Raw genomic sequence first — 23,762 nt, 5'->3', positions numbered from 1 at the left:
GGCCTAGGCATTTTTAAGGTGCTCTTTCAAAGGACGATGAGGGCTGTTTGATGTCAAATCAAGTCCAAGAACCAAGAGATAAGAGATCAAAGGCTTTAAAAGCGAGCCCAAACCAAATCTCAAAAGCGAGGCAGATAAGACAGATAATAATCCTACCGAGAACATTCATCATTCAGCAGAAGGGGGTGACGGGTGGATGTGAGAGCGCAGCTCGGAGAGGGGAACAAAGGGGAATCAAGCTGGCCGTCTCAACAGGCATAATCGATTCATCAGAATGAGTTGGTCACCTGTCACTAAGTTCGAGAGACCCAATTCAGAGCTGGTTCTTCTGGGTCGCACAGATGTCCCACCTAAAACTGATCAACTTACTCAGAATTTTAAGTGTGCCATCCAATTGCCTGGAGTCACACAGACCTGGGATGGTAGAAAAGAAAATGTCCTCTCACACGTCTCCTCCAGTTACAGAGCACTGACCGCTGCAGCAGGGAAAGCTGAGAACTTTTCGTCATCGAACACATTTGCGAAATCCGTTGGCCTTCACAGACTGTTCCCCGAACACCTGGCCTGAACGTTCTCCTCTAACCAGCGTGTACAAGATCATACTCGGAAAGTGCTTATGAGCTCTCCCTTGGCTACAAAAATCTCCATCAGCTGTCAGAGAAGCTAAAACCCATCTTGGCTCGGGCGAAACATTCCCTTCAGGGAAATGCACAAGCCAATTTGGTCACTTAATTAAGTTTTAACAAAATCCAGGTGAAGGGATCTATCTGGGAAAGCAGAAAAATCTTACTGAATACAAGCAGCCCGGAGAAATAATTCCTCTCGGGAGGTGTCGTGGGGACGGGGAATAAACATGTGAGACCACCTGTACCATGGCAGAAGGCGACTCGACGTCCAGTTTCACAAATGGGAACTTTGCATGCAACCCCGATCTAAAACGATGGTTTCCAAATGTCTTGAGATTGCTCTCACCCCTCTACTTGCCCCACACCTTGGAACCCTCAGGCTTTGTCTTGGAGATGATCAAGTTTAAAACCCCTTAAAGCTTATGAGCCCTCATTTGCCCCTCCCCCCAAACCACAGACGAGAACATTACGGAACCTACTTTAAAGATATCTAGCCTGTGTTACTCTGAATGTGAGATATGAGGGACACCATGCCTCAATTGAAGAGAAACTGTTCATTATGCCATCAGGATCTGCTCTATTCTATGTGCAGAGGTGCTAGACCACATCTGCAATTCAGGAGAGTTCCGCTTAACGTGTGCAAGGACTCAGGAATGTACAGGCGTGCTTTTTACAGAGCCCCTGTGTGCTTGGATTGGCTTTAGGTTTGAAACCCTAAACTTCAGTAAGGAAAGAAAACCAGGTGCAGTGTCTTTGCTAATAAGAGGGCTCACCTTCCCGAGCCTCCACGCGACAAGAGCTGGAAAGGGAGTGGTTCCCACTGTGGAAGAATCCAAACGATGGCACAAGACTGCAGCCCGAACAAACAAATCTGCCGAGACTACCAATCAGCCGCCTGGCCGGCTCTGCCGTGTTCCTCCCGATCCCCCCAAAGAGCTCTCTCTCCCAACACAAGAATAAACCAATGGCTGCGGCTTTATGCACTCTAAAGATGTTCCACTAAAACCCTAACAGCTTTTTCTGTACCACCAAACAGCTGTGAAAATAAACCAGTGCCCCTCGATGGGCTCCCCCACGTGTGGGGCCGCCTCACTGCTCCTCACAGGTCTGTAAGCCAACTTCCAGCGGACAGAACTGCAAGCGGGGACTTTCTGTCCGTGCTCCTTCCATGACACACGGAGACGGGTGACTGCAGGCAAATGCCAAAAGAGCAAATGTGATTTTCAACTTTCTGGGTGGTGATTTTGGTACAGAAACAGTTAAGGGGCGGGATGTAAGCAGATTTTCATTTGGAATGGATGAGAAAGAAATCTCTTATTCTCAGGCACCCCATCTCCCAAACAGAAATAACAAATCCCAAGCGAAGTGCGACACATCTTTTTATGTACAAACGGTCAGTGCTACAGATGGAGTTACTTTTTATAAATATCTGCGGCAAATCCCTTAAAAAAAGCTTCCAATAAAAACCACCTCGCAGCACCAAAGGCCTGTCCCTCCCTAAAAGTGTTAACTGCCCGAGGGCCTATTCTTAGCCAAACACGTGTGGAGCCCTCCTGGGAAGGACAGGACCCCTTTGGGACCAGGCGAGAGCCCTCCCGTTTCCCCAGAGAGCCGAGGTGACTTGCAGGTCATCTGCTGCCCAGGACCTGGGAGTGATTAAACAGTTTCTTCCCAAGACTTCAGTCTTCTTTGTCAAGCTGCTGATTAAGCGTCTCTATATTTCCTGGCAGTGGCCCAGAGCGAGGGAGGAAAGGAACCTACAATAGTGTGAGGAAGTAGAAAACTGGGTATTTTGATTAAAAAACACTTGGTAGTCAATGCAACCCTGTAAAGCCAATGGATCCAGTTCAGCAGAGGGAACACTGATTCAGCTTCCAGAATCTACAGACAAGCATTATTATTATTATTATTATTATTTTTTTTTTTTTTAAGGAAGGTAATTATTTAGCACCAATTTCTCTCTCTCTGGTAACACTTCTTTTTCCTTGGAGCCCTTGGCTGCGATCAGTGCAGTCAGAACGCAGCTCAGCGGTACTTTCCCATCAGTAACGCAGCCGGGCAGGTTGGGAAGCACAGTTACGAGGCACAGAACAAGCAGCTCTCTCACACCAGGATGCAACTCTGCTCGGGGTGGGGCCTATCCTGACTCCGGGACACTGGCGGCCCCACCGACTCCTTCGAGGGTTGGCTCTCCAGCCCCGAGGGTCTTCACTCAAAGCGACGCAGGTGGTTGTACAGAGACTGGACGTAAGTGAAGACGCACATGGGGTCCGGCTTGCGGCCCATCACCACCATGTCCTCCACCTCGATGAGGCGCTCACAGTTGGCCAGATTCCTGAAACACAGAAGCCCCGTCAGAACGCCGGTCCCAGCCATCAGCCAACGTCGCTGCCCCGGAACAGAGCTTGGTCCCGAGCTGGAGGCTCCCAAGTGCTCCCCAGCTGGGAATTCACATCACCCCAGAAGGGCCTTTGCAGTTACTTTCTCTAGTGCAGTGTTTCCCAGACTCCCACGTCCAGGGACCGCCCTTACGACGCGTGTTTTTACGTAACTAGACTTCCTTTACATTTTCAGGGAACTTCAGCTTCACTTTAAGGTTTCACTAAATTAAGTTCTGCTAAAAAATTCAATTTTATTTAGTCAAACTTATATTAATCGAAAAGGTTAGTTTTATTAATAAAAATTTAGCTCCCAAATTAAATTTCACTGAAAAAATTCAACGTGTATCAGCAGTATATGGAGAATCAGCACGGACTATAAAAATAAATGTAAAATGAATAAAGTAAAAAATAAATTCACCCATGTGCTTCCTAAAACAGTGTCTTTAACCTTTTTTTTTTTTTTTTTTTTTTTTAACCATAACCCATAGTTAGAGGTGTTTCATCGTGATTCATTCAGCACGCTCATACATTTATGTGGAAATAAAGTTTCACAAAGATACTGACCTTTTCTACTACTCATATTTTCTCTAGATTTCATCTTTCTCTCCCCACCTCCTTTTTCTTCCTTTGTTTTTCTGTTTTGTTTGTTTTAATGCTGGTCGTGAGCCATTAAATTGATTTTATTATCTACTCAAGGGTCCCCACGACTCAAAAGTTTTAAAAGTTGCTTCAAATCATCTTGTGAGCCTCCCCTCAACCTCGCCCTGGGCCCGCCTCATGCTCTGGGAAAGACTGCTTTAACGTCTGGCCCACGGGTGTAGATGCGTGTGGAAACTGGGGCCTTTCACTGGGCTACAAAAAAAAAGCTGTTCTCTCTGCTGTCCCAGCTGGGAGGGGGACTGAAGGTCCAGGCTTCGTGGTCTCATGGAGGTGGGAAGATGAGCATCCGCCCGCGGGGTAAAAGCTGGGACCCTCTGCCCAGCCCAGCAAAGCCCCGCCCTGTGCCGAGCCACACGCGTCCTCAGACTGAAGCCAAAAGGCCCAAAGCAACTGCACTCGCTCCAATCAGCTTCAACAGCTGTGTGCACTCTTGTAGTTCCAGGGTCTCCGGTCTTTTTGCCCCCATATCCGTAAGTCCATGAGTGACACCGTTCACATCCCAGCTGTATCCTTCCTAGCGGTATGATTTGAGCAAGACACTTAACTTCTCAGGGCCTCAGTTTCCCCGACTGGATAATAGCCACTTCACAGGGAGGTGGGAGGATCAAGGAGCTCATCACTCAACCGGCAGGAACGGCGGCGTCTGGCACGTCGGAAGAGCTCAGTAAACGTTAGGATGTCTGTAGTGTCATGGTTCGCTCCAAGCAGCGGAGTGGGGTCATCAGGGAAAAGAGGCCTGAGCTGGAACTCTAAAAGGCTGGGTTCAGCTCCTGCCTCCGGCCACAGCGTCACCCTCCCGTGCCACTTCCTCGGTGGAAAATCAGCCCCCGACCTCCGCCCCCCGTTCTGGCGGGCTTGTTCTTGTTGGGAGGTGGTACCTTGTACCCCAAGCACTTTCTACCAGTCCCTGCCGGCTCCTGGGCCCGCGTGCTCCAAAGACGAGCACTGTAACATCAGCACAGGGCCCGTCCTGTGGTGCCGGCCTGACGCTGGGCCTCCTATCAGAAACCGACAGTCAGGGCGAAACAGAGACACCGGTCCTGGATCCCGTCGGCGGCCCCCCACCTCGGTTTGGAGCAGGTAGCTTGCAAGGGAAGCCGAGGGCATCGTGGGGGTGGCGAGTGGCTCTGGCCCCGTAAGCGGGCACCCTGGCCGCCCAGGATGGGCCGGGGGGGGGCTCGGTGTCAGGGGAGTGGACGCTGTGACGAGGATACGCACGCAGAGGTGCTTTGTTGATAGTCAGGGACTGAAAATCTGAGTTCCTGGGGCGGCCGTGGACCTGAGTTCACCTCCTTGAGCTATCAGGTGGCGTCTGATGCCCTTCTCCCTACCTGCAGCGCGGGGGGAGAGCTCCTCCCGCCCTCCCAGGGCTGCAGAGAATGCCAGGTGTGTGCCCAGGTATCACTACTGACAGCAGTGGCCTCAGTACTCAGTCCCCCAGGAAACGTGGGCACCTTTAGAACCCTAAACCTCAGCCTTGGAAGAGAACGGAAATCCCACCCTCCAAACACCCCCCTCAGAAGCACCAACCACCTGGAGAAGGCCCAGCCTCGGCCATGCTCCCCTCCAGTTCAGGGAAGGGGCCCTAATTTCCTCCAAGAACCGTTCCAATCCCTCTGCAGGTGGCCCTGGCCAGGAGCAAGTTTTCCCTCACGTTTCTTACCCTATTTTGCCTCTTGGTACTTTCTACCTCTTGGCCTCACAAGGCTATTCTCAGTCTAATTGTTTTTCCCCCACAAAAGAGCCCCTCACAGGTTGGAAGAGAATCTTAACATCCATGTCTTTCCCTGAAACTAAACATGTCTGGTTCCTTCACTGTGCCCCCAGTGGGTACCTGGGGGCTCTCCTCTGAGCGGGCTCTGGTTTCTCTCTAGAACTGCTGGCACGTCCCAAGTGTTGTCCAACTTGGGCTGACCCCCTTCTGCAGTCTCGGGGCTGTACTGACCCTCCCACTGATGACATCCCTGCCCAGGGTGGCCGTCAGGACGGGCACGAAGGCCTCACCCTGGCACCGCCCTCTCCCCGCAGACAGGAAGCTATGGGCAAGGTGCTGGCTTCCCCAGAAGCCAGGGGACTGAGCCACATCCATCTGGTCCCCACCCCGCCCCAACCGGCCGTGACAGCAATGATACGATTTCTAGAAGCTATGGATGTGAGTAAAGGAAAAGGATGATGAACATTGACTTTTATAAAAACATTTCAGTCTCAAAATATTAGAGGCCCCAATTGCCTCTGTGTGTGTGTGTGTGTGTGTGTGTGTGTGTGCGTGCGTGTGTGTGCGCGCGGTACGCGGGCCTCTCACTGTTGTGGCCTCTCCCGTTGCGGAGCACAGGCTCCGGACGCGCAGGCTCAGCGGCCATGGCTCACGGGCCCAGCCGCTCCGCGGCACGTGGGATCTTCCCGGACCGGGGCGCGAACCCGCGTCCCCTGCATCGGCAGGCGGACTCTCAAGCACTGCGCCACCAGGGAAGCCCCCCATCTGCCTTTTAAATAAAAACAAAACTGCTTTTGTGAAAACACAAACTTGTCTTAAATAGTTCAAACAGCATGGAATAATGCAAAGCAGAAAGTACAGGTCATTTCAAATGTCACTGCGCAGCAAGAACCAGAGCTATCATTTGCCTACTACCAATTTTAGATGAATTAGCCCCACCTTGTTTGGGGTTAAGAAAAGGTTAGAGGATCTTCTCCTACTACTATCCTATTGTGATCTTCTGTCCCTACAGGGCTAGCCTGTCAGGCAGGTGGAGGAGGTGCCTGAGGGGTTATTTTTATTTGTTTAAGCCTTCTCTAAATTCAGCCTGGGATGCCAGGGCTCGGACTACAGCCTCCTATCTGGTTTTAGAGACACATGGGCACTACAAATAGCCTGGAAGCTCCTTCAGCTGGGCTGTAACCTGAGAGTAGGACACATTCCCCGCAGGGCAAGCGGGATCCTCAGCTACACGACCGGCCAGCCCCGGGCCTACACCGCCCTCTCCATCTCAGCGGAGAAGGGTGCCGAGGGTCAACCCCCCCTACAACACGAGCTGGTCCTCCCGCTTTCCAAGCCCCGAACACCTGTCGGACAAGGGGGGCTCCCCGTGTTGTCAACACCACATCACTCACACAGATTAGGCCCCGGGGAATCTTTGGGGAGGTAAATTATCAGGGGGAGGGGCGTCACAAACCCCTCTTACTCCCCAGGTTCTGGATGCGTCTCTGCGCTTTTAAGGCCCCTTGCTCGCCGAAGGGTCTGGAAACTTCTCCTTCCTGATGTGCAGGGGTCCCGTCCATGGCTGCTTTTGCTTTCCAAAGGTTGTGCCTTCCTCAGAGCCCAGGATCCTGTCACCCTACACCGCCCACCGCAAACTGCCTTTCTGCTGCCTGCGTGGCCCTTGGTGGCTTTCCCCCAGCCCCGCGTGTCTGCTTGGCTTTTGCTGGCAAAACTAAGGAGTGTCTGTTAAGACACTGGTAGCCAGTGTCCTCAAGTAGGTGTCCCTGTGCTTTCTTTCCAGCTGTTCTAACCAGCTTATTGTCCAAGAAACGAGGTGAGCCCAGCTGCCATCCTCCCGGGAGGCCTTGGGCAGGCAGGCCCACCCTCCCGGCCCCGGCCCCCACGTACCTGTGAGCTGAGTTCCCGGATGACTCAGGAGGGGAGGCACATTCCTCCCCCTCAGGCCAGCTGTGGGCACCCCTCCCGGTCCTCTCCCGAGTCAGCAGAAAAGCCCAGAACTCATCGCAGGGGCCTGAAGGTCACCCTCCCCTCCCCTCCCCTCCCCAGCCGGGAGCAGGCCCAGGCGGCGGAAGGAGGGGCCCAGTTTTTACCGCATCGCTTGCTCTGGGTGGGAGGGAGGCACAGCCTGGAGCAGGCTCCCACGCCCCAACCCCAATGTGGGAATAGAAGAAACATCTGCTTGGAGTCTAGAGGCTCTCTGAGCTCACACCTCGTGCTGGGAAAGCACAGCCACGAAAGGCTCTGGCTCTGGCCGCCAAGGGAAGTTATGTTCCCTGAGAGTTGGGGTGCAGGGCCACCATCCTGGGGCCTGGGGCACCCCTCTCCCTGCCACAGCCCAGCCCGGTCCAGGGCTGAGGGTGACCAAGGCGGCCGGGGCTTGGGCGGGCACCGCCAGGCCCACTGGACTCGATGGAGAAGAACTGTCAGACAGGCGTGGCCTCAGCCAGCGGGGCTGGGTCTTGGGTGCCCACATCAGAACCCGGGCCCTGTACACTCTGACCATCTGCTTTTCAACAGTCACCCTCTCTGGGCTTCCAAGCAGTTGGGCGTCCTCCTGGGGAGGCGCCCCCTCCTCAACATCAAGCCGTTACACTTGGCGCTACTTCAGCATCGTCTGGATTTGGTTGTGTAACATGCTCTGTCCAAAGCTGTTTCCGCAATTAGGATGACAGCTAATCCTAAGCAGCCAGGAAAGAGACAGCTTCCAAAGTATACAAGGAGTTCTTATGACCCCACGGGGGTGAGAGGTCACGCAGGTCATCCGAGACAACACAAGAGAGGCAACACCGGCACGCCAGCAAGTCAGGGTCTCCGTTCCGCCCCTAGAGCGAGACCCGCAGTACCGGGCACGGGCTGTATAACCTGTGAGCTCCAACTCCTTCCCCGGCCGGGCTGGGGGCCAGGTGTGGGGCGGAACAGACTTGGGGCGGCGGGCAGGCCAGGTTTCAGGGAGGGCTCTTCCAACTCCACCAGCACGTGAGAGCACCTCCCGGACGTGGGCACCGGGGTCACGGACAGGACACAAGGGGGGTCAGAGGCTCACTCCGCCAGGCCCAAAGGCGGGCGGGCAGGAGAGAATGATAAATGTTCCCTCCAGGAAACTCAGCTCTGGGGGCGGGGGGGGTCTTCCTGCCCTCTGACCCTCCTCCCCCTAATTCCATGAAGCCCAGCATCAGGCAGCCCTCAACACCCTCATCTCTGCCCTGTGCCTGCCCTGCACTGGGGGCGCGGACACGATGGACCTCTCCTCTGCCTTCCGTGTTCAGCGCACAGGAGGCCCTGGCGTGAGGGCAGAGGTTTCCTTCCTCAGCTCCCTTCCCACCAGGTCACTGTGAGCTGGTCGCACCCACTGCCCCAAAGCACAGCTCCTATCAGGCAGCCCTCTCCACAGAGCTGTTCTCCCCAGCCCGAGGGAACCCCCCGGCGCCTGGCTCTGACTCATCGCTCACTCCTGCCCACACGTTTGCAAGGAATCTCTCTGTGAAACCCTCCTGCCTACTCGGTTTGAATGCACCCTCGCCAGAGCCCTCTGCCACCCTCCTGAGGCACTGGGGGTAGCCCTCAGCCTATAACCAAATGCCAAGCTCCCCGAGCACCTCCTGAACCCAGAATCACCGCTCACCTAATCTTCTCCCTATGAGCAGCTCTTAAGAAGGTAGGCAATTTCGTATCAAACGCTTTTACGACATTTAGGGAAGCAAAACGTTCCTACCGGAGAAGTCTGAAACGCACCCCAGGCAGATATTATTCAGTTTCCTGCTGATCAGCCGCTGGGCTCTCCCAAGCAACTGCATCTCTCACCAGCCTGGAGAGGACAGGCTCCGTGCTCCGGGGGGACCCTGTCCCCTTGCACCTTGTCTGTGGCTGGTCTGGCAGACCGCACACCAGAGGCCGCGTACCAGCCGAGTGGGCAGGTGCACGAGAAGAGGAGAGAGCCTGGCTCTACCGCTGAGTGCCGGGTGGCCTGGGGAAAATGCCCCCTTCCTGGCCATAGTCTCTCCATCTGTACGGGAGGCGACAGACTGGGTGGCCTCAAGGCTCTCAGCTCTGCGGACAGCTGCCCCCGTCCTGCCGGCCCCCGTGAGGGACGCAGGGCAGAACTCGGGCTCGGGGACTGGGAGGTGCCGGCAGCCAGGGGACCCGCCATACTCACTCGGCCACGGTGAAGGCCAGCTCGAAGTTCTGCCGCCGCTGCGTGGGGCTCAGGGCACCGTAGTCGAAGGCGTCGGGGAAGAAGGAGTGCACCAGGGCGCAGAAGGCCATCCCGTCGCTCCAGCTGGAGGAGAAGTTCTGCAGGTCCACGTGCTGCGAGGCCGACGCAGGCAGGTAAGGGGGAGTACGGCGCCTCCACCTGATTCGACCCCACAAGCAGGTCCTCCCAGCCCCTCCGCAGGGCCACCATCCACTCAGCTCAGCAACCAGCCGCGCCTGCTGGACTCCACCTGCAGCGGCTGGGGACCGATCGGGAGGGTACAGTTTCTCCAGCTCCTACCCCTCCGCCCCAGACTGGGGCTCCTGTCCTGGCCAGGGGAACAAGAGTGGCGGGGGGGGGGGCGCAGTGCCCACTCCCACCTCTGGCCGGGCTCCCAGCGGCTGGGCCGGGCTCACCTGGTAGCCGAGCGTCTTGCTGCGGCACCACTCGAGCAGAATCTGCTTGACGCTGCTGGCGCTGGCCACGCCGAAGCTCTGCGAGCGCTTCAGCTTCGCCCGGGTCTCGCCCCTCCCCCTGCAGAGAGAGGGCAGGCCTGCTGGGCCTACTACTGCTACTGCTACTGCTACTGCTACTACGCATCTACTCCGAGAACGCGCCGCACCTGCTCACCCAGGCAGCCTGCAACCCTCCCAGCCCCCCGTCCCAGGGCACAGCCTCCCCTGATGGAGTCTGGCAGGACCAGATCCCTTCCAGCCCCCAGGTCCCCTGTTCACTTCCCACACGGGCAATCCCGGGGCAGAGGCCCTGAGGTCGCACGGCCCGCGGCCCTGCCGTCTGCCTGGAGCACACTCCCCGCGCTTCCCTTCATCCCACGCCTCCTCTGAGCCTCCCTCTTTCCTAGCCTGGAGCGACGGTTTCTTCCTCTGGGCCCCAAGGACACTCCTTAACGGCCGAGATCAGGTTGTCTGGGTCAGCGGGACACTTCCTGGGTGTCCCTTCCGACTTCCTAGAGTCAGAGCCTTGGGAGCGGGACGGGACGGGGGGGTGGGGGGTGGGGTGGTCGTCACAAATATGCCCGGGCCGCAGCCCACGAGCAACAGGCATCAATACCACCAGCGGACAGGAGGGCTGGCTACATGTGCGCAGAGGTGGATCCCATCTCTAATGGGAGCGGGGGTGGGGCGTGATGGGGGCTGGCCTCGCTGTGTCACCTCCAGCTTCTCCAGTTGGGTGAGGAATGTGGGTGTGAGGGCAGCCGGGGCCCCTCCAGGACTGGGGGAAGGGGGCCCCGGGCCCCTCCTCTCCTCCCACAGCTGGGGCCTCCTATCCCTCAGCCTGCTCCGTAGCTGGCCCTGACCTTGTGTCTTGCCCAAGAGGTCACATCTTGGGGAACTGGACAGGGCCAGCTTTGCCGTGCTGTGCCCGCCTGACCCTAGTCTGGGCCCAGGCCGACTCTGGGGGCCCAGACTGGTCTGGGGGGCGGGGGGTGAGAGCATCCGTACTTGCCAGCTGTATCCTGCTCCCATTTCTCAAATAACGCCTTCCGGGCCTGCGCCCCCGAGGTGCGGGGCAGCGTCTGCGACCTCACCAGCTCACGGCGACGTTCCCCCTGCTGATGGGCCTGAGCCGTGGCTGGTGGCTGCGGGGGTGGGAGAGACTGGGGTGGCGTCACCAGAGGTGGGCTGAGGAGAGAACCACGGAGTCAGGAACACAGACCCGCCCATCACTAGCTCACCTGGGCCCTGGGGCCCCCACCCCACTGAATGTAGAATGAGGCAGCAACCGGGCTACAGGCAGGGAGGAAGCACCCCTTGCTCTAGCCCTCAACCGGTTCTGCAGCTTTTCCAAGCCGAGCTGCTGTCCGAGGCAGGCCTGGCCGGCAGCGGGGCCCCTCTCCGAGCACCGTCACCCCCCACAGGTGTCCGTGCCTGGGCTGAACAGGGGGCATCCTCCTCGCGGGAGGTGTACACAGAACCGGCCCCACCGAGACCAGGCCCCCTCCTCACCACCACGAAAAAGACCCCCTTTGTTTCTCCCTTGCAACAGTTTTCCAGAAAGTCACAATTCTCCTTTTATTACTGAAAGGGGGGACAAAAGCCAAGCCAGCCTCTGTCCCCAGCTCCTATCACAATCCAGTGGGCCTGGGGGAGCATGGGGACAGCCACAGGCCAGGAGGCAGCAGACCTGCCCCAGCCTAGAGACCTCCTCAGCCGCGGGCGGGAGGAAAGCAGGATGGGTGGAGAGGAAAGTGGGAGATGGTCCCACTGCTCCATCCTCCTGTGGGGACTGAGACACGCCCTCCAATCTTTGCACAGACTTGCTTTCAAGGGTCCTAAGAGAAACCAGCCCGAGGCCCAAATTCTGCAAACAAAACCCTCCACCTAGCCCCGCAGGCTCATGTCCTCTGCTCAAACCCCACCCAGTGACCTTGGAGCCAAGCCCAGGAGGGTGCCTCATCCCGGGTCAGCTCGGGGAGCTCCCCGCAGGGCCCCGGGCAGCCTGGCTTCGAGGCAAAGTCCAGATGCTGTCTGGGGAGGGCTGACCTCCCCCCACTGGGGCCCCGACTCACCTGTCGTTGTTCCTGCTGGCCGTCACTGCCCCGTAGCCAGAGCTGGACAAAGACCGTTGGAGAGGAGAATTCTTCTCTTCGGGACAAAGCAAGGGAGAGAAATGACAAACCCTGGCCTCAGGGAGGGTCACCACTGCCAGCCTCCCTTCCTCTGACCTGGCCCTGTGCCGTTTACCCAGTGTCACTCAGGGCAGGGGCAGGACCCCTGGGCTAAGCTGGCCCTGCCTCGGCCAACAGCTGAGGAGAAAGGATGCTGGGAACAGAGCAATGACATAAAAGAGGTCTTTTAAAGCGTCCCCCGCCCCCAGCCCCGCTTTTGAGAGCACAGAGCCCAGGGCCTCTTGTGCTGCGTATCCAGCAAACACTTTGTTCCCAAGCCCTCATTCTGGAAACCCACACAGCCCAACCCTAGGACACACCACTGAGGCCTGACCCCAGGCCCAAGACAGGCCCCGGGGACCACGCCACAGTGTACAGGGTAAGAGGCCACCGTCTAACCACAGCCTCGACCTGCAGTAGGAGCCACAGTCGTCTCCCGTGGGGGACGATGCTACTTTACAGCGTCTCTGGGGGGAGGAGTCTGGAAAGATGGCCCCATCTGATGGAGCAGATGAGCGAGGGAAGCGGGGTCGCAGTGACAGCAGAGGGGGGCTGGGGCTTGCCCAGGTTTTCTGAGTCTCTTGCCAACCGCCCCCAGCCCCTGCCCTCCCTCCCACTTTGAGGCCATGCCCTCCTGCTCCTACCACTGGGACTGGGAATCCAGGGTGTGGTGGCCTCGCTGGGGCTGAGGCCCCCCAGGATGGCGGCAGACGTGGGCGACAGAGCTGCGGCTGACGTCTCCCCAGAGAACCTCTCGGAGACTCGCGTGACAGCCGTGACTGGCTGGTGAGGCAGCCGCAAGGAGAGGCTCGCAGGGCGAGGCTTGCGGGGCTCTGGTGCCGGGACAGTCTGGGTGGTCTCAGGGGGTCCATCACCTGGACCTGGAACATGGGACCAGCAGGGTCGGGGGTGTGTCAGCCGTGGCATCCACAGGGTCCTCAGACCCTCCCAGGAGGACTCCAGTCTCTGTGAACCCTCCTCCCACCTCCTCCAGGAAGGCCTCCCTGACCACTCCAGCCTCCCTGACCTCTCCAGCCTCCCTGACCTCTCCCTGCTGGGGACGTCTCGCTGCTCCAACCAGAGCTGGCATCTGCTCCAACTTTCCCTCATACACAGTTCAATAAATAGTCGCCTATCAGTCCACTTTCTACCCTGTTGAGTGCTTGGACGACTCCTCAGCCCTTGCTTGCATTCCTCCAGAAACAGGGAAGCTCACCACCTTCCGAGATCTCTCATTTTCTTCTGTGTTTACAAAGTTCTACTTCACAATGAATGAGGCTGCTCTCCTGGCAGCCTCCCCACCCGCTGGGGTTTAGGCTCAAGTCCTCCATCCCTGACAAGGGGTGGCCTGGCACAGAGGCGTGGCCGAGGCCCTGACCCCAAAGCTACCCGGCCCGCTCTCCTCTGCCATCAGCCCTACCTGCCCCAGGCTGGTGCCCGTTCTCGACGATGCACGAGTTTGAGGTCCTTCTCATCTCCGACTCGCCGGCCTCGTCCTGGTGATCCACGCTCTACAGAGAGACAAACACCACCGAGGCCTAGTCAGCCGGGGCCAGCCGCCCGCGCCGCCTGCAACCCCCCTGGTTCTGACAGGGCAAACACCACTCACTTTTGAGAGAGACAGCCCCAGGAAGGTACAGTGACGGGCCAAGGTCACACAGGACTCAGTCTCACCTGCTAAGCCCACAGGATCCTGGAGGCAAACACCTCCACGGGGCTCATCCCAGACCCCCCAAATGCTAGGGACAAATGTCAAGACTGGGAGTCCTGAAAGCGTGTGCAAGGCGCCCTACCCCTTCCCCCAGGCTGGACCAGATGCCTGGGGTCCGGAGAGCCTGGCCCTTGCTCATCTCGGGGGCCGCCTGTGTGGGAGCAGCCCAAGCCCAGCGACATAAGGTCCTCCTGGGCCAACAATGGGCCCGGGAGCCCTCACGCTGCAGGGTCACAGGATTTGCCTGGATGTCCAGAGTACGGAGGCCTGATTGGCTCCGTGGGGCCCCTCCATCTCCTCTGGGCTACAGCAGTGGGGGGTGTCATGCAGAGAGAGAGCCAAGACCAAGAGCCAGCAGGGAACCTGGCACGCTGGCTGTGTCGCCAGCCACCAGGTGACCCAGGTGAGGTCGTGCCCCCTCTGGGTCGGTTCCCCTGTTGGAGATGAGGGAGTAAGTTATGCAAAGCCTCTGCCATTTCAGCATCTGCTAAGCGTCACTTAAACCAACTTGCTTCTGTCCCCCCGTGAAGGCGCCACCACACCCATTTTACAGGTGGGACCTGAGGGCTGCGAGAGGGGATGTGTGCAGTCCAAGGTTACACAGTGAGAAACAGTTGAGATTTGTGGCCAGGGGGGATGTTCTCCTCAACCTTGGCTTCTCACAGTGAGGAAGGTTGGAGGGCTTGGAGCATCTGTGAGGCTGGTAGGGTCTGCCCTGCAAGAGGAAAACACAGGCAGACCCCGATCCGGGGCTCTACTAAGAGCCCACGATGAGTGGCTTGAGAGGTGGCCGTACCTCTCCTTAGACGCCTCCAGACTACCCAGCCCCCTTGTCTACCAGGTTCCCAGAATGACAAAGGCCCATCCTTGGCCCCCCGACGGCTCAGCTATCATTGCAACCAGTGCAAGAGGTGTCCACCCCGCTGGGGGAGGGGGGGGTCAGTCTGGTGGGGGAGCCAGGGCTGCGAGCAGATGATATCAAGCCAGCGTGAGGGTGTGTGCCTAAGACAGACTTCATCCAGCCCAGTGGGTCAGGAAGAGCCTCCCAGAGGCAGGGGTAGCTGAGCGCCAGTCTAGAGTAAGCTAGGTGGACCAGGAGTGGAAGCGACTAGTATCTGCCAAAGCAGATAGACAGCAAGGCACAAAGCAGTCTGATCTGGTGGCTGGAGAAGCACCATGCAGCCCAAGGTGCCAGCCTGGAGAACTTGGACTTGACTCCTTGGACAAGAAGGAACTGAAGGTCGTCAGCTGTGTTTTAGGAATATCCTTCAGAAGCCAGTGACATAGCGCCATGGAAGGGGGTGACCAGATGGCCAGTCACCTCACTAGTCCCACATGGGGACCTGGGAGGAGAGATGGGGCGGTGAGAAAGGACTCAAAGGTTTGGGGAGAGTAACTGGACATGGAGGGACGGGGGAGTCACACCTCTTCCAAGCCTGGGCTTTGGGCCCAGCTGACTTGACTATGGCAGCGGGGGGATCGGTGGGAAAATAAGAACTTCAATCTGGGACATGATGAGTGTAAGGGGTCCTTGAGGCATCAGGGGGTTGAGGTCAGGAGGTAGCTGGATATTTGAGTCTGAAGTTTAAGAGGAAGGACGGACAAACGATGGAGAAACAGGGGCCTCACATCTGCAGCACAGCAGGCTCGGGGCCGATGGGGCCTGAGATGGGTACCACATCTGGGGGCAGAAGAGGTGCCTGCAGAAGAGAATAAGAAGCAGCAGCCAGAGGCGGGAGGAAGGAAACCAGAAGGACGTGGAGAAAGGCAGGTGGAAGTGTGTCGAGAAGGCTGGGGTGGCAGCGGCTCCAGAGGTGGCCTCAGGTCAAGAAAAAGAAGGTCAAGACGAGATCTAAAAAGCTCCTTTGGGTTTAGCAAAAAAAAAAAAAAAAAAAGAGGTTCTTGGTGACGGTTTAGGAGCTGAATCAGAGGTGGGGGTGGGTGCAGGAGACAGCCTCGGAACGATGGAGACACAATACCTGCAGCCATGAGGGGCGGGGGGAGGGGCTCCTCCAGGTGGAGGAGGTAGGACAATGATTATAGGCTACGAGAAAGGCTCCAGCCGGGTGATGGGACCCTCTGTGGCGTGGGGACCCTGGGGAAGTGGGAGAGGACAGGACTCGAGCCTGGGGAGAGCCTGGGCTTGGAGAGGAGGTGACTCCAGGACGGGGCCGGCCCCACTCGCAGGAACACTGGAGAAGAGGGGGCGTCTCCTGACACCTCGGAGTGGGGAGGGCACCCCTAGAGCCTAACCTGAAGCCGGCTCGGCTCGGCAGAGAGAGGAGAAACAGCCAGTCCATCCTGAACCCAGCCCCCACCCATCACCAGGGCGCACAGCTCTGGGGGCTTCACGTCCCGCCCACTCACTCTCCTCTAGTCCAACAGGTTCCGCAGGTCTAGGCGGAGGCCCGGAGGGCCTGGCCACTGGTGAAACCATTTTCCCAGGAATGTGGGTCTCTCTGGGGGTGCCCCCCACAGACGCCTGTCCCCGCACATTGCAGGCCCCGTACCCACCCCATGATGCCCCAGGGGGACCAGATGCCACAATCGGGCAGGAAGTAGGTCCTGGACCAGCTGGATCCCTGGCAAGGGGTCTCCGGCAAAGCAGGAGGGAAAGGGGATGGGGCTGACTCACGCTGGCAGGCCGGACTCCCCTCACTACCCCATCCGCGAGACTGGGACCCCGCTGCTCGCTCAACCCATCCAGAGATCACCCTCCAACCCCGGGTCATGCCTAACCTCACCCCGTGACCAAAGGCAGCAGCAGAGTCAAGGTTGGGGTCTCCTACCCCGACCCAGGGCTCTATCCACAAAGCGCTCATGCTTTCCAGGAGCAGTAAGGACAGCTCAAGACAAATTTGTGAGGCAGGGCCCTGGCCATCTTAGCCAGGGGAGGGGGAGAGCGGGGTAACTGCTCCAGCAGGATCTGAGTCCCTGAGGCCACCCACAGGGCCCCCAGCATGCATGCTCCCCCAGTGGTCTTCCTTTGGTGGGGGCAGCCTGATTCAGCCACAGGGAAGGGAAGGGGGTGGGTTCTCTGTGCCGGGGTCAGAGTAGAAGTCACTGGAGAGCCCTGGGGATGAGACGGGTCCCGGGGAGCTGGCTCTCACACTCCCAAGATCTGGGCTTTGTTTGAAGAAGGGGGAGGGTGAGGAAGCCCAGGCCTGGGAATGTTACAGGGAGGGGTGGTGGGGGGGTGAGCCTGATTTCAGGGACCCTCTCCCTGGGGAAGTGTTTAAACGCTGTTGTGAGGCCAGGAATAATAGTTCAGGCACTCTTGGGGCTGCCTGACCCCACGTGGGCTCACGCGCCTGGGCAGGGGAGCACGTCTGCGTGCCTAGCACAGCCCACAAGCAGCCAGAACCCCCATCCTGAGCCCCTAACAGGGCTGCTCTGTCCTCCTCCTCCTCCTCTTCCCTCACACCACAGTTTTAAAGACTCAATTCAAACTTCTACCCAAAGCATTTAACTCTTATCACACAGTGTGTCTGGGAAAGGAAGGCAGATAAGGCAAGTCTGGTTTCTTTCACATCGAACCTCGATGCTGCTCCTGGCTGTCCCACGTGGGGACCCGGTGGCTCCAGCTCAGCTGAGGACATTTCCAGGGACCAACTCTGGCACAGCCTCCCGGACCAAGCCTGGCCTCAGGCTGCCCTCCACTAGCCAGACCACAGCTGTGGCTCTGTGGACACTCTTACGAACCGATCGGGTTGACGTCACTGTTATAACTACGCAGCCCACTCGGCACAGGGGCCAAACAGGGGTGGGTCAATCCGCCTTGGATGCAAGGAAACTGAGGTCCAGCTGGGAGATTGTCCCTAAGGCCTCAAAGCAAGTGTGCCCAGAGCAGCTCCCATTTGCTGCAGGGTCTCAGGCTTCCTACAGGGAGTCCTCCGGATTATTCCCACCCTACTGCCCTGCCCTCTCCCTCCTCCCAGAGCCCCCCTGGCTACTCACTACCTAGCAAGGTCAAGGTTTGTGCACTCAGAATTGGATTACTAGATCAACCCTGCATTGAGTTCAGAGAATAAGTATATGCTGAATACGACCCACCTCCAACCCCTGCAGTCCCTGGTTTGACACCGCAGGAAGCAAAAGGGTCTCAACCAAGGGTCTCTAAATTTCATTGCCTGTTACAGACGGGCAGTGGAACACCGGCCTCCGCACTGCCTGACGACTGCCACCACTGGCTTTTGTGCGCAGATGAGACCCTCCTGCCCAGACCACCCTGCCCCCGCCCCCCGAGCCCCGGCAACACACGCGCGGGAATATGGGAGTATGAGAGTCCAGACAGCCCCGGGCCCAGCTGAGACTCTTCCCAGTCTCACCCTGGAGCCCCGATTCCTTGTTCACGACCAAGTGTCCGCTCACAAGCGGCCGGTAACGGCCCATGAGCAAGAACGCGTGGATGACTGTACAGCACCCCTCCCTGCCAGAAACTGGCGCGGAGCCCGGGTGGGCGAGAGAGAGGTGGGTTGCAAGAGAAGTGGGGACCAGCGCCTCTGGTCGGGCAGGGAGAAGCTGCCTCAGGCCCAGGGAGCCTCTGACCCCGCCAGAGACCCCGACCATCCTCTACCCACAGTGCTCTAACTCTGCTGGCTGTTCCACCTCCCTTCAGGCTTTTGTGAAGTCCAGAACCTACTCTTCTACTGTGTCTCCATCCTCATCCCTCAACGAGGGACAGCATCCCTGCTGACCCCCAACCTCTTCTTCCAGAAGGACTTCCCTCTCTCCATGTCTAAGAATGAGCTTTCCAGGGCCTCCCAGCTCCCTGGCAGCTCCCTGGACTCCGCCCAGGGCTCTGGCCTCACCCTCTCCTTCTGCACGGCTGCCCTGAAGACCTCACCCATTCTAGGGCTTCAACCACCAGTTCTGCCCTGATGTCCCCCTGACCTCCGGCCTCGACCGGATCTGTGACTCCGCCTGCTCGGGGACACCTTCGCCAGGATGTCCCACAGCCTCACACCCTCAGCACAATTCAAATGGAACCCAGCATCTCTACCAGACGTGTGACTCGGGAGTCCCCCCGCGGGGCTCCCCAAGCTCTGGCCGTCCTCTCCTTGGACCACCACATTTAAGTTATGCTGTCTCCAGCCAACCTCCAACCTGCCATCCATCCATGAGGGACCTCGCTGGATACGAGGAGGACACTGTCCCTCCCCTGCCCGGTGCCCCTCGCCCACTAGCCCCATAGCCAAGAGGACTAGCCCACTCCACGTGACTAATGGCCATTCCCAACTGAGAAAACTTAGATGACTGGAGACATTCCTCTCACATATTTGCGTGAATTCATGTACCTATTTACACGACTCTGAAAGCATTTTTCAAAAACTTGGACAGCTGCTTCCACGAGCAGACAAGTAGCAAATGTGTGTTAAAATAAAATCTCAGAAACAGCCGATGACACAGTTTATTAGGTACGTGTGAGCTCACAGTGGTGATCTTATACCACGGTCAAACCGTGGTCACGCTTATAGGACAGAATTAAGTGTATCCGTTTCTAGGCACTTCGCACGGAGCACCGGGACACCCAGGAGCTCTGCCACCAGCATGTTTAAGAACTTCTCACCCCACCCCTCAAGGCGAAGCCCAACTCCCCCGCCCAGCATCCAGGGGCCTTCACAACTCCTCCCTCTACGCTCATACCCAGCGGAGCAGGCTCGCCTCTGGCCGGTGAGTGTTTCCAGCCTCTCTGAGGCGGCAGGCACAGCCCCACACACTGCCCCCTGCACAAGCAGCAGCAGGTCCCTGGCCTCCAGCACAAAGCCGGCCCGAGAGACACCCACCAGGACGGGACAATCGTGTTTGGAGCAGAACATCTGCTCTGGCTGCCCGCGATGTTGGTACTGCTCGGTCAGGGGCCATCGCCCACCCTGGCTGGGACCTCCAGGGGCAGGGGCTCATCTGATCCCCCTCGTCCTGGCCCCTGGAGGTGCAGCCCAGCCCACACAAGAGATCTGAAGGCGTGATGGATTGAACCAAGGAGGAGCTGCAGGTGCACACTACCCAGACCCTGGCACCCCAACCCCGGAGCACACGCCTAGCAGGGCGGGAAATCCCACCTAAGGGCCACTGCACACACCATGGGAACCTTCTTACCCGCCGCTCCAGGAGGCCCCAGGCTCAGGGGAGTGACTGGTCCACACCGGCCCCCGCCCCACACCCACGCCGTGTGGGCCTCTAGTCGGTCACTGACCCCGGAAATCTAGACTGCTCACGACTGGTTCCCCCGGCCCCCACCGCCACCCCGTCTGTCTCTCCCTTCAAGGTAAGGATTTACCCCCTGCGAGTTCCCAAACGCCGCTGCCCGGCTGAGCTCCAACAGACGGCGTCCTCCTGCCCCCAACACACACCCGGGCTTGAGTTCTCAATCTGGGTTAATCAATAACCTGAACCGTCAGGCCTCAGTGAAGCGGCATCGCAGGGGGCGCGTCAATGGAGGTGTGGGAGTGGGCGGGGGGGGGGGTTGCTGACCACCCCAACACAGCGGCCGGGCCCCGGGCGGTGTTAAACGGCGCCCAAGCCCTTAATGCCACGGGACAGCGGAGAGAGGGCGACAGAACCTGGGGCGAACAGGGCCCGGCTGCAAAGAAGGGAGGGGGCCCAAGACAGGTGCAGCGGGCAGGCTAAGCCGGTGCTTCGCCGGATGGCGGCCGGAGCCGCAGCGGCGGGTGGCAGGGCAGCGCCCAGTCCCGCAGGCGCACGCACTCGGGACCTAAGGCGCGGCGGGGGTCGCGGAGCCCTCCTCCCCCGGCGCACGCGCACAGGCGCCGGCGCTCCCCGAGGCTCACCTGGCCTCGGCCGGACAGCGAGAAGGTGGCGTGGCTGGCAAAGCGCGCGGTGCCCAGACGGGGCGCGCGGTCCGGGACGCCAGGCGCGGGCGGAGGGCTGGGCGTCCCGGGCGCGGGGGCCAGCCCGGTCGTCAAGCCCAGCGCCTCCACCTGGCGCGTCAAGCGCTCGAGCTGCGCCTGCAGCCGCTGGTTGTCGCGCTGCAGCTCGGTAACCGTGCGCGCCAGCGGCCCGGCCAGGTGCAGCGCCTCGGCCACGCGCTGCTCCACGCCGCGCTGCAGCCCCTGCATGTCCTCGTGCAGCGCGCGCACCGCGCCCTCCAGCGCCGCCTCGTAGCGGCCCAGCGCCTCGCGCACCGTGCGCGCCTCCTCGGAGTCGGGGGCCGGCTCCATAGCGGGGCAGAGCGCTTACGTGTGAGAGAGATCGGGTCTGGCCGAACGAGCAGTCGACCTCCGAAGCTCCGGGCAGCAACTGGATGCCCGCTGCCGGGTTCGCCCGAGGGTTGGTGGGAGGGGCGGGTAGGGGGCGGGGCGGGCCCCGCGAGCCGGGGGACTGGGCGTCGCGCGGGGGCGGGGCCTCGGGGGCGGGGCCAGGCGGCTCGGGGGGACAGCCCCTGTCCCGTCGACCCGAGGGATGCAGTGAAGTGGGGGATGGGGGGGGGTTCCCTGGTGGCGCCGGAGGAGAAGAGCTCACTCCGCCTCTCCTCTTCCGCGGTGCGGAGCTGCACAGGGAGTGCGGAGGCCGAGGCCCCCTTGACCCTGGGGGAACGGCGTGCGGCCTGGGGGAGGGGATGCGGGCCACCTGAAGAAGGCCTAGATCCCCAAATGGACTTGACCTCGGAGACCGCGGACGTGGGTTATGCGTTCCTTCGGGGCTCTCACTCGCAGGGCCCAGGTCCTACTGGGGGTAGGGACCCCCCTCACTGCTCAGGGAGACCTGAGAGCCGCAGCAGTAATTCCCAGAACCCAGAACCCCGACCCTCACCCTGTGCCCGTCACTGCCCACTCTACGCCGTGCACACGGCCCTCACAAACACATACTCACCTGTGGGATCTTTGCCTGGAATTTCTTGCACCTGTTATAAGACCTAAGGGAGAAGGAGACAGGTGGTGAGGTCCCTCCCTGACTCTGCAACTATGCCTTCTCCCCACCCAGACCCACTCTGTGTAGCAAGATCTTTGCATCCTTATTGCCGGTGGTCATAGGGTCTTGGGGCTCACTGAGGGGCCCCTGCTAGGGGATCCATGAGTGACTGAGGTTAGAGACAGAGGAGAGAGCGTGCTTAGGGCCCAATCTCCAAATCCTAGGATCGGCGACCTTGGGATTAATCACCCCCTCCCTCCATCAGAGCCTTGGTCCCTGGTCTGTATCCACAGGCCGGGGCTCCCACCTCGACTCCCTCTCAACACTCCTTTCATGCCTGAACCCAGATATTCCTCCCTTCCATACCCCCCACCCCACAACCGTCCCAAGAAAGGGAGGAGTGAAAACAGCTGTTGCTTCAGAATGATAGGATGATGGGCAAAGATGCTGTACGTTCCCACATATATTGTAAAATTGATTTAAAATAAAAATGGGAACATCCCATCCTTCTTTGTGCAAAAAAGATCTTTCCTGATTAGCCTTCTCCTTCCCAGGCATGGCCCACCTGGAGGAGGCCCGGTGGCTGGGCAGGCACAGCCAGATGACTGGGGAACGAGAGGTCCGAAAGGCTTGTTCCCATCACACTAGGCTTCCAAAGATGTTTGCAGCCACAGACCTCCTGGACTGGCCTGCTCTGCCCCAAAGGAACTTGGATCAGCCTAACAGATGCTGAACGCTGGTTCCCCCTTTCCCCCCTCCACCGTGGGGACAGGAAGGAACGCTGGGTTACCTAATCCAAGGAGCCTTCCAGCAATTATTTCATGAGAAAGTCAAGTGCCAAAAGGCGTTCACGTTGTTTGTGTGTGTGTGTGTGTGTGTGTGTGTGTGTGTATGTTCCAAGTAGCTGTGTGGACAGGGTGAGCCAAATTGCTCCCTGCATTCTTTCTCGGGGTAGAATCTTTGATAGAGACTAGGAGAGAGGCTGGCTGCTGCAGCTTCTGCCCCGAGTAACACTCAGAGCCCCTCCAGGTCTGAGCCCGGGAGCCTGGAGTTCAGAGACCCAGCTCTCAGCCAGAAAAGCCCAGCCTCTTCCTTTGCAGGACCTGAGGAAGGACCAGGTGGGGAAGTCTGGGAGGGGCTGGACAGCTGGGTCCCTGGCCCTACAGTGGATGTACACCTGGGCCTGGGCCTGGGCTGGCAGCATAGGTGAGGGTCGTGGGGGGGCAGGGGTCCAGCCTTCTCTCCCAGGCTCCAGGAGAAGGAAGTCTGGCCAGGTCTCTAGAGTGGGAACCCTAATAGGTGATAGAATCTAGAGACTGGCTGCCCAGGATCCATCCACACTCTCCCACCTCAGCTGGGTTATCTCCTTATCCACTGTGACTGCTTGGGGTGGGGCTGCTTGGGGGCTGGGCAGGAACTCCATCTGCGGCTGCAGTAGGAACTCTGTCAAGGGCAGAGATGGGGCTCACGGTGGGTTCTGGGCAGACAGTACAAGAAGCAAGCCACCTCCCTTGGCCCCTCTCCCTCGGCAGTAAGACCACTGAGTCCGGAGATGAGCCTAGGAGACGAGAGATGAACCAGGAGTGGGAGGAGGAGGGGCAGAGGGTCAGGGAGAGAAGAAGGGAGGGAGGAGGAGGTGATTCTAGGGTGGGGAGGGGGCCACTGAAGACCAGCACCACCCAAGAGCTGGCTCCTTGCCAGCTCGGCTCAGAGGCTGATGCTTATCCCAGGCCCCAGGGGCTCCTCTCTGCTGCCCCCTCAAGGCCCCTCCTCTCACCCTCCCCTGGCTCAGCTCCTGCCCAGTACCAGACTGTGGGGGAGGTGAGGGCTGATGGACCCAGCTGACCTCCCTCCACATTCACCAGCCCTGATGTCAGCAGGCTAGCAACGAGGACCTCCTGCCAAGTCCTTTGGTCTCTGGCACCTGCCCTTCCAGCTTCCCCTCCCCAGGTTCCGACCTGTTCACTGTCTGCT

General features: G+C 59.0%; 1 protein-coding gene across 6 annotated transcripts; it reads right to left on the bottom strand.

Moving 5' to 3' along the window:
- Nucleotides 1–1,988: 1,988 nt before the first annotated feature.
- Nucleotides 1,989–22,429, bottom strand: SMTNL2 (smoothelin like 2). 6 transcript variants are annotated; one of them, XM_067022265.1, is made up of 9 exons: nt 22,354–22,429; nt 21,750–21,792; nt 13,626–13,716; nt 12,850–13,086; nt 12,107–12,182; nt 11,040–11,219; nt 9,993–10,110; nt 9,538–9,689; nt 1,989–2,961 (listed from the first exon to the last, which is right to left on the bottom strand). In XM_067022265.1, the coding sequence occupies exons 3-9, from the start codon at nt 13,678–13,680 to the stop codon at nt 2,835–2,837; spliced, it is 945 nt and encodes a 314-aa protein (XP_066878366.1). In that variant the 5' UTR covers nt 13,681–13,716; nt 21,750–21,792; nt 22,354–22,429; the 3' UTR covers nt 1,989–2,834. The 6 variants fall into 6 exon arrangements, with proteins under 6 accessions (XP_066878366.1, XP_058902747.1, XP_058902745.1 ...); XM_059046764.2 differs by lacking the exons at nt 21,750–21,792; nt 22,354–22,429 and adding an exon at nt 21,117–21,206; XM_059046762.2 differs by lacking the exons at nt 21,750–21,792; nt 22,354–22,429 and adding an exon at nt 20,708–21,197.
- Between the last annotated feature and the right edge of the window lie 1,333 nt (nt 22,430–23,762).

Source organism: Kogia breviceps, chromosome 19 (assembly GCF_026419965.1).
Source record: "Kogia breviceps isolate mKogBre1 chromosome 19, mKogBre1 haplotype 1, whole genome shotgun sequence".
In the NCBI taxonomy this organism is placed as follows: Eukaryota; Metazoa; Chordata; class Mammalia; order Artiodactyla; family Physeteridae; genus Kogia; species Kogia breviceps.
Note: the sequence above shows the minus strand (reverse complement) of the source record. Positions and strands in the feature narration are given on the sequence as shown.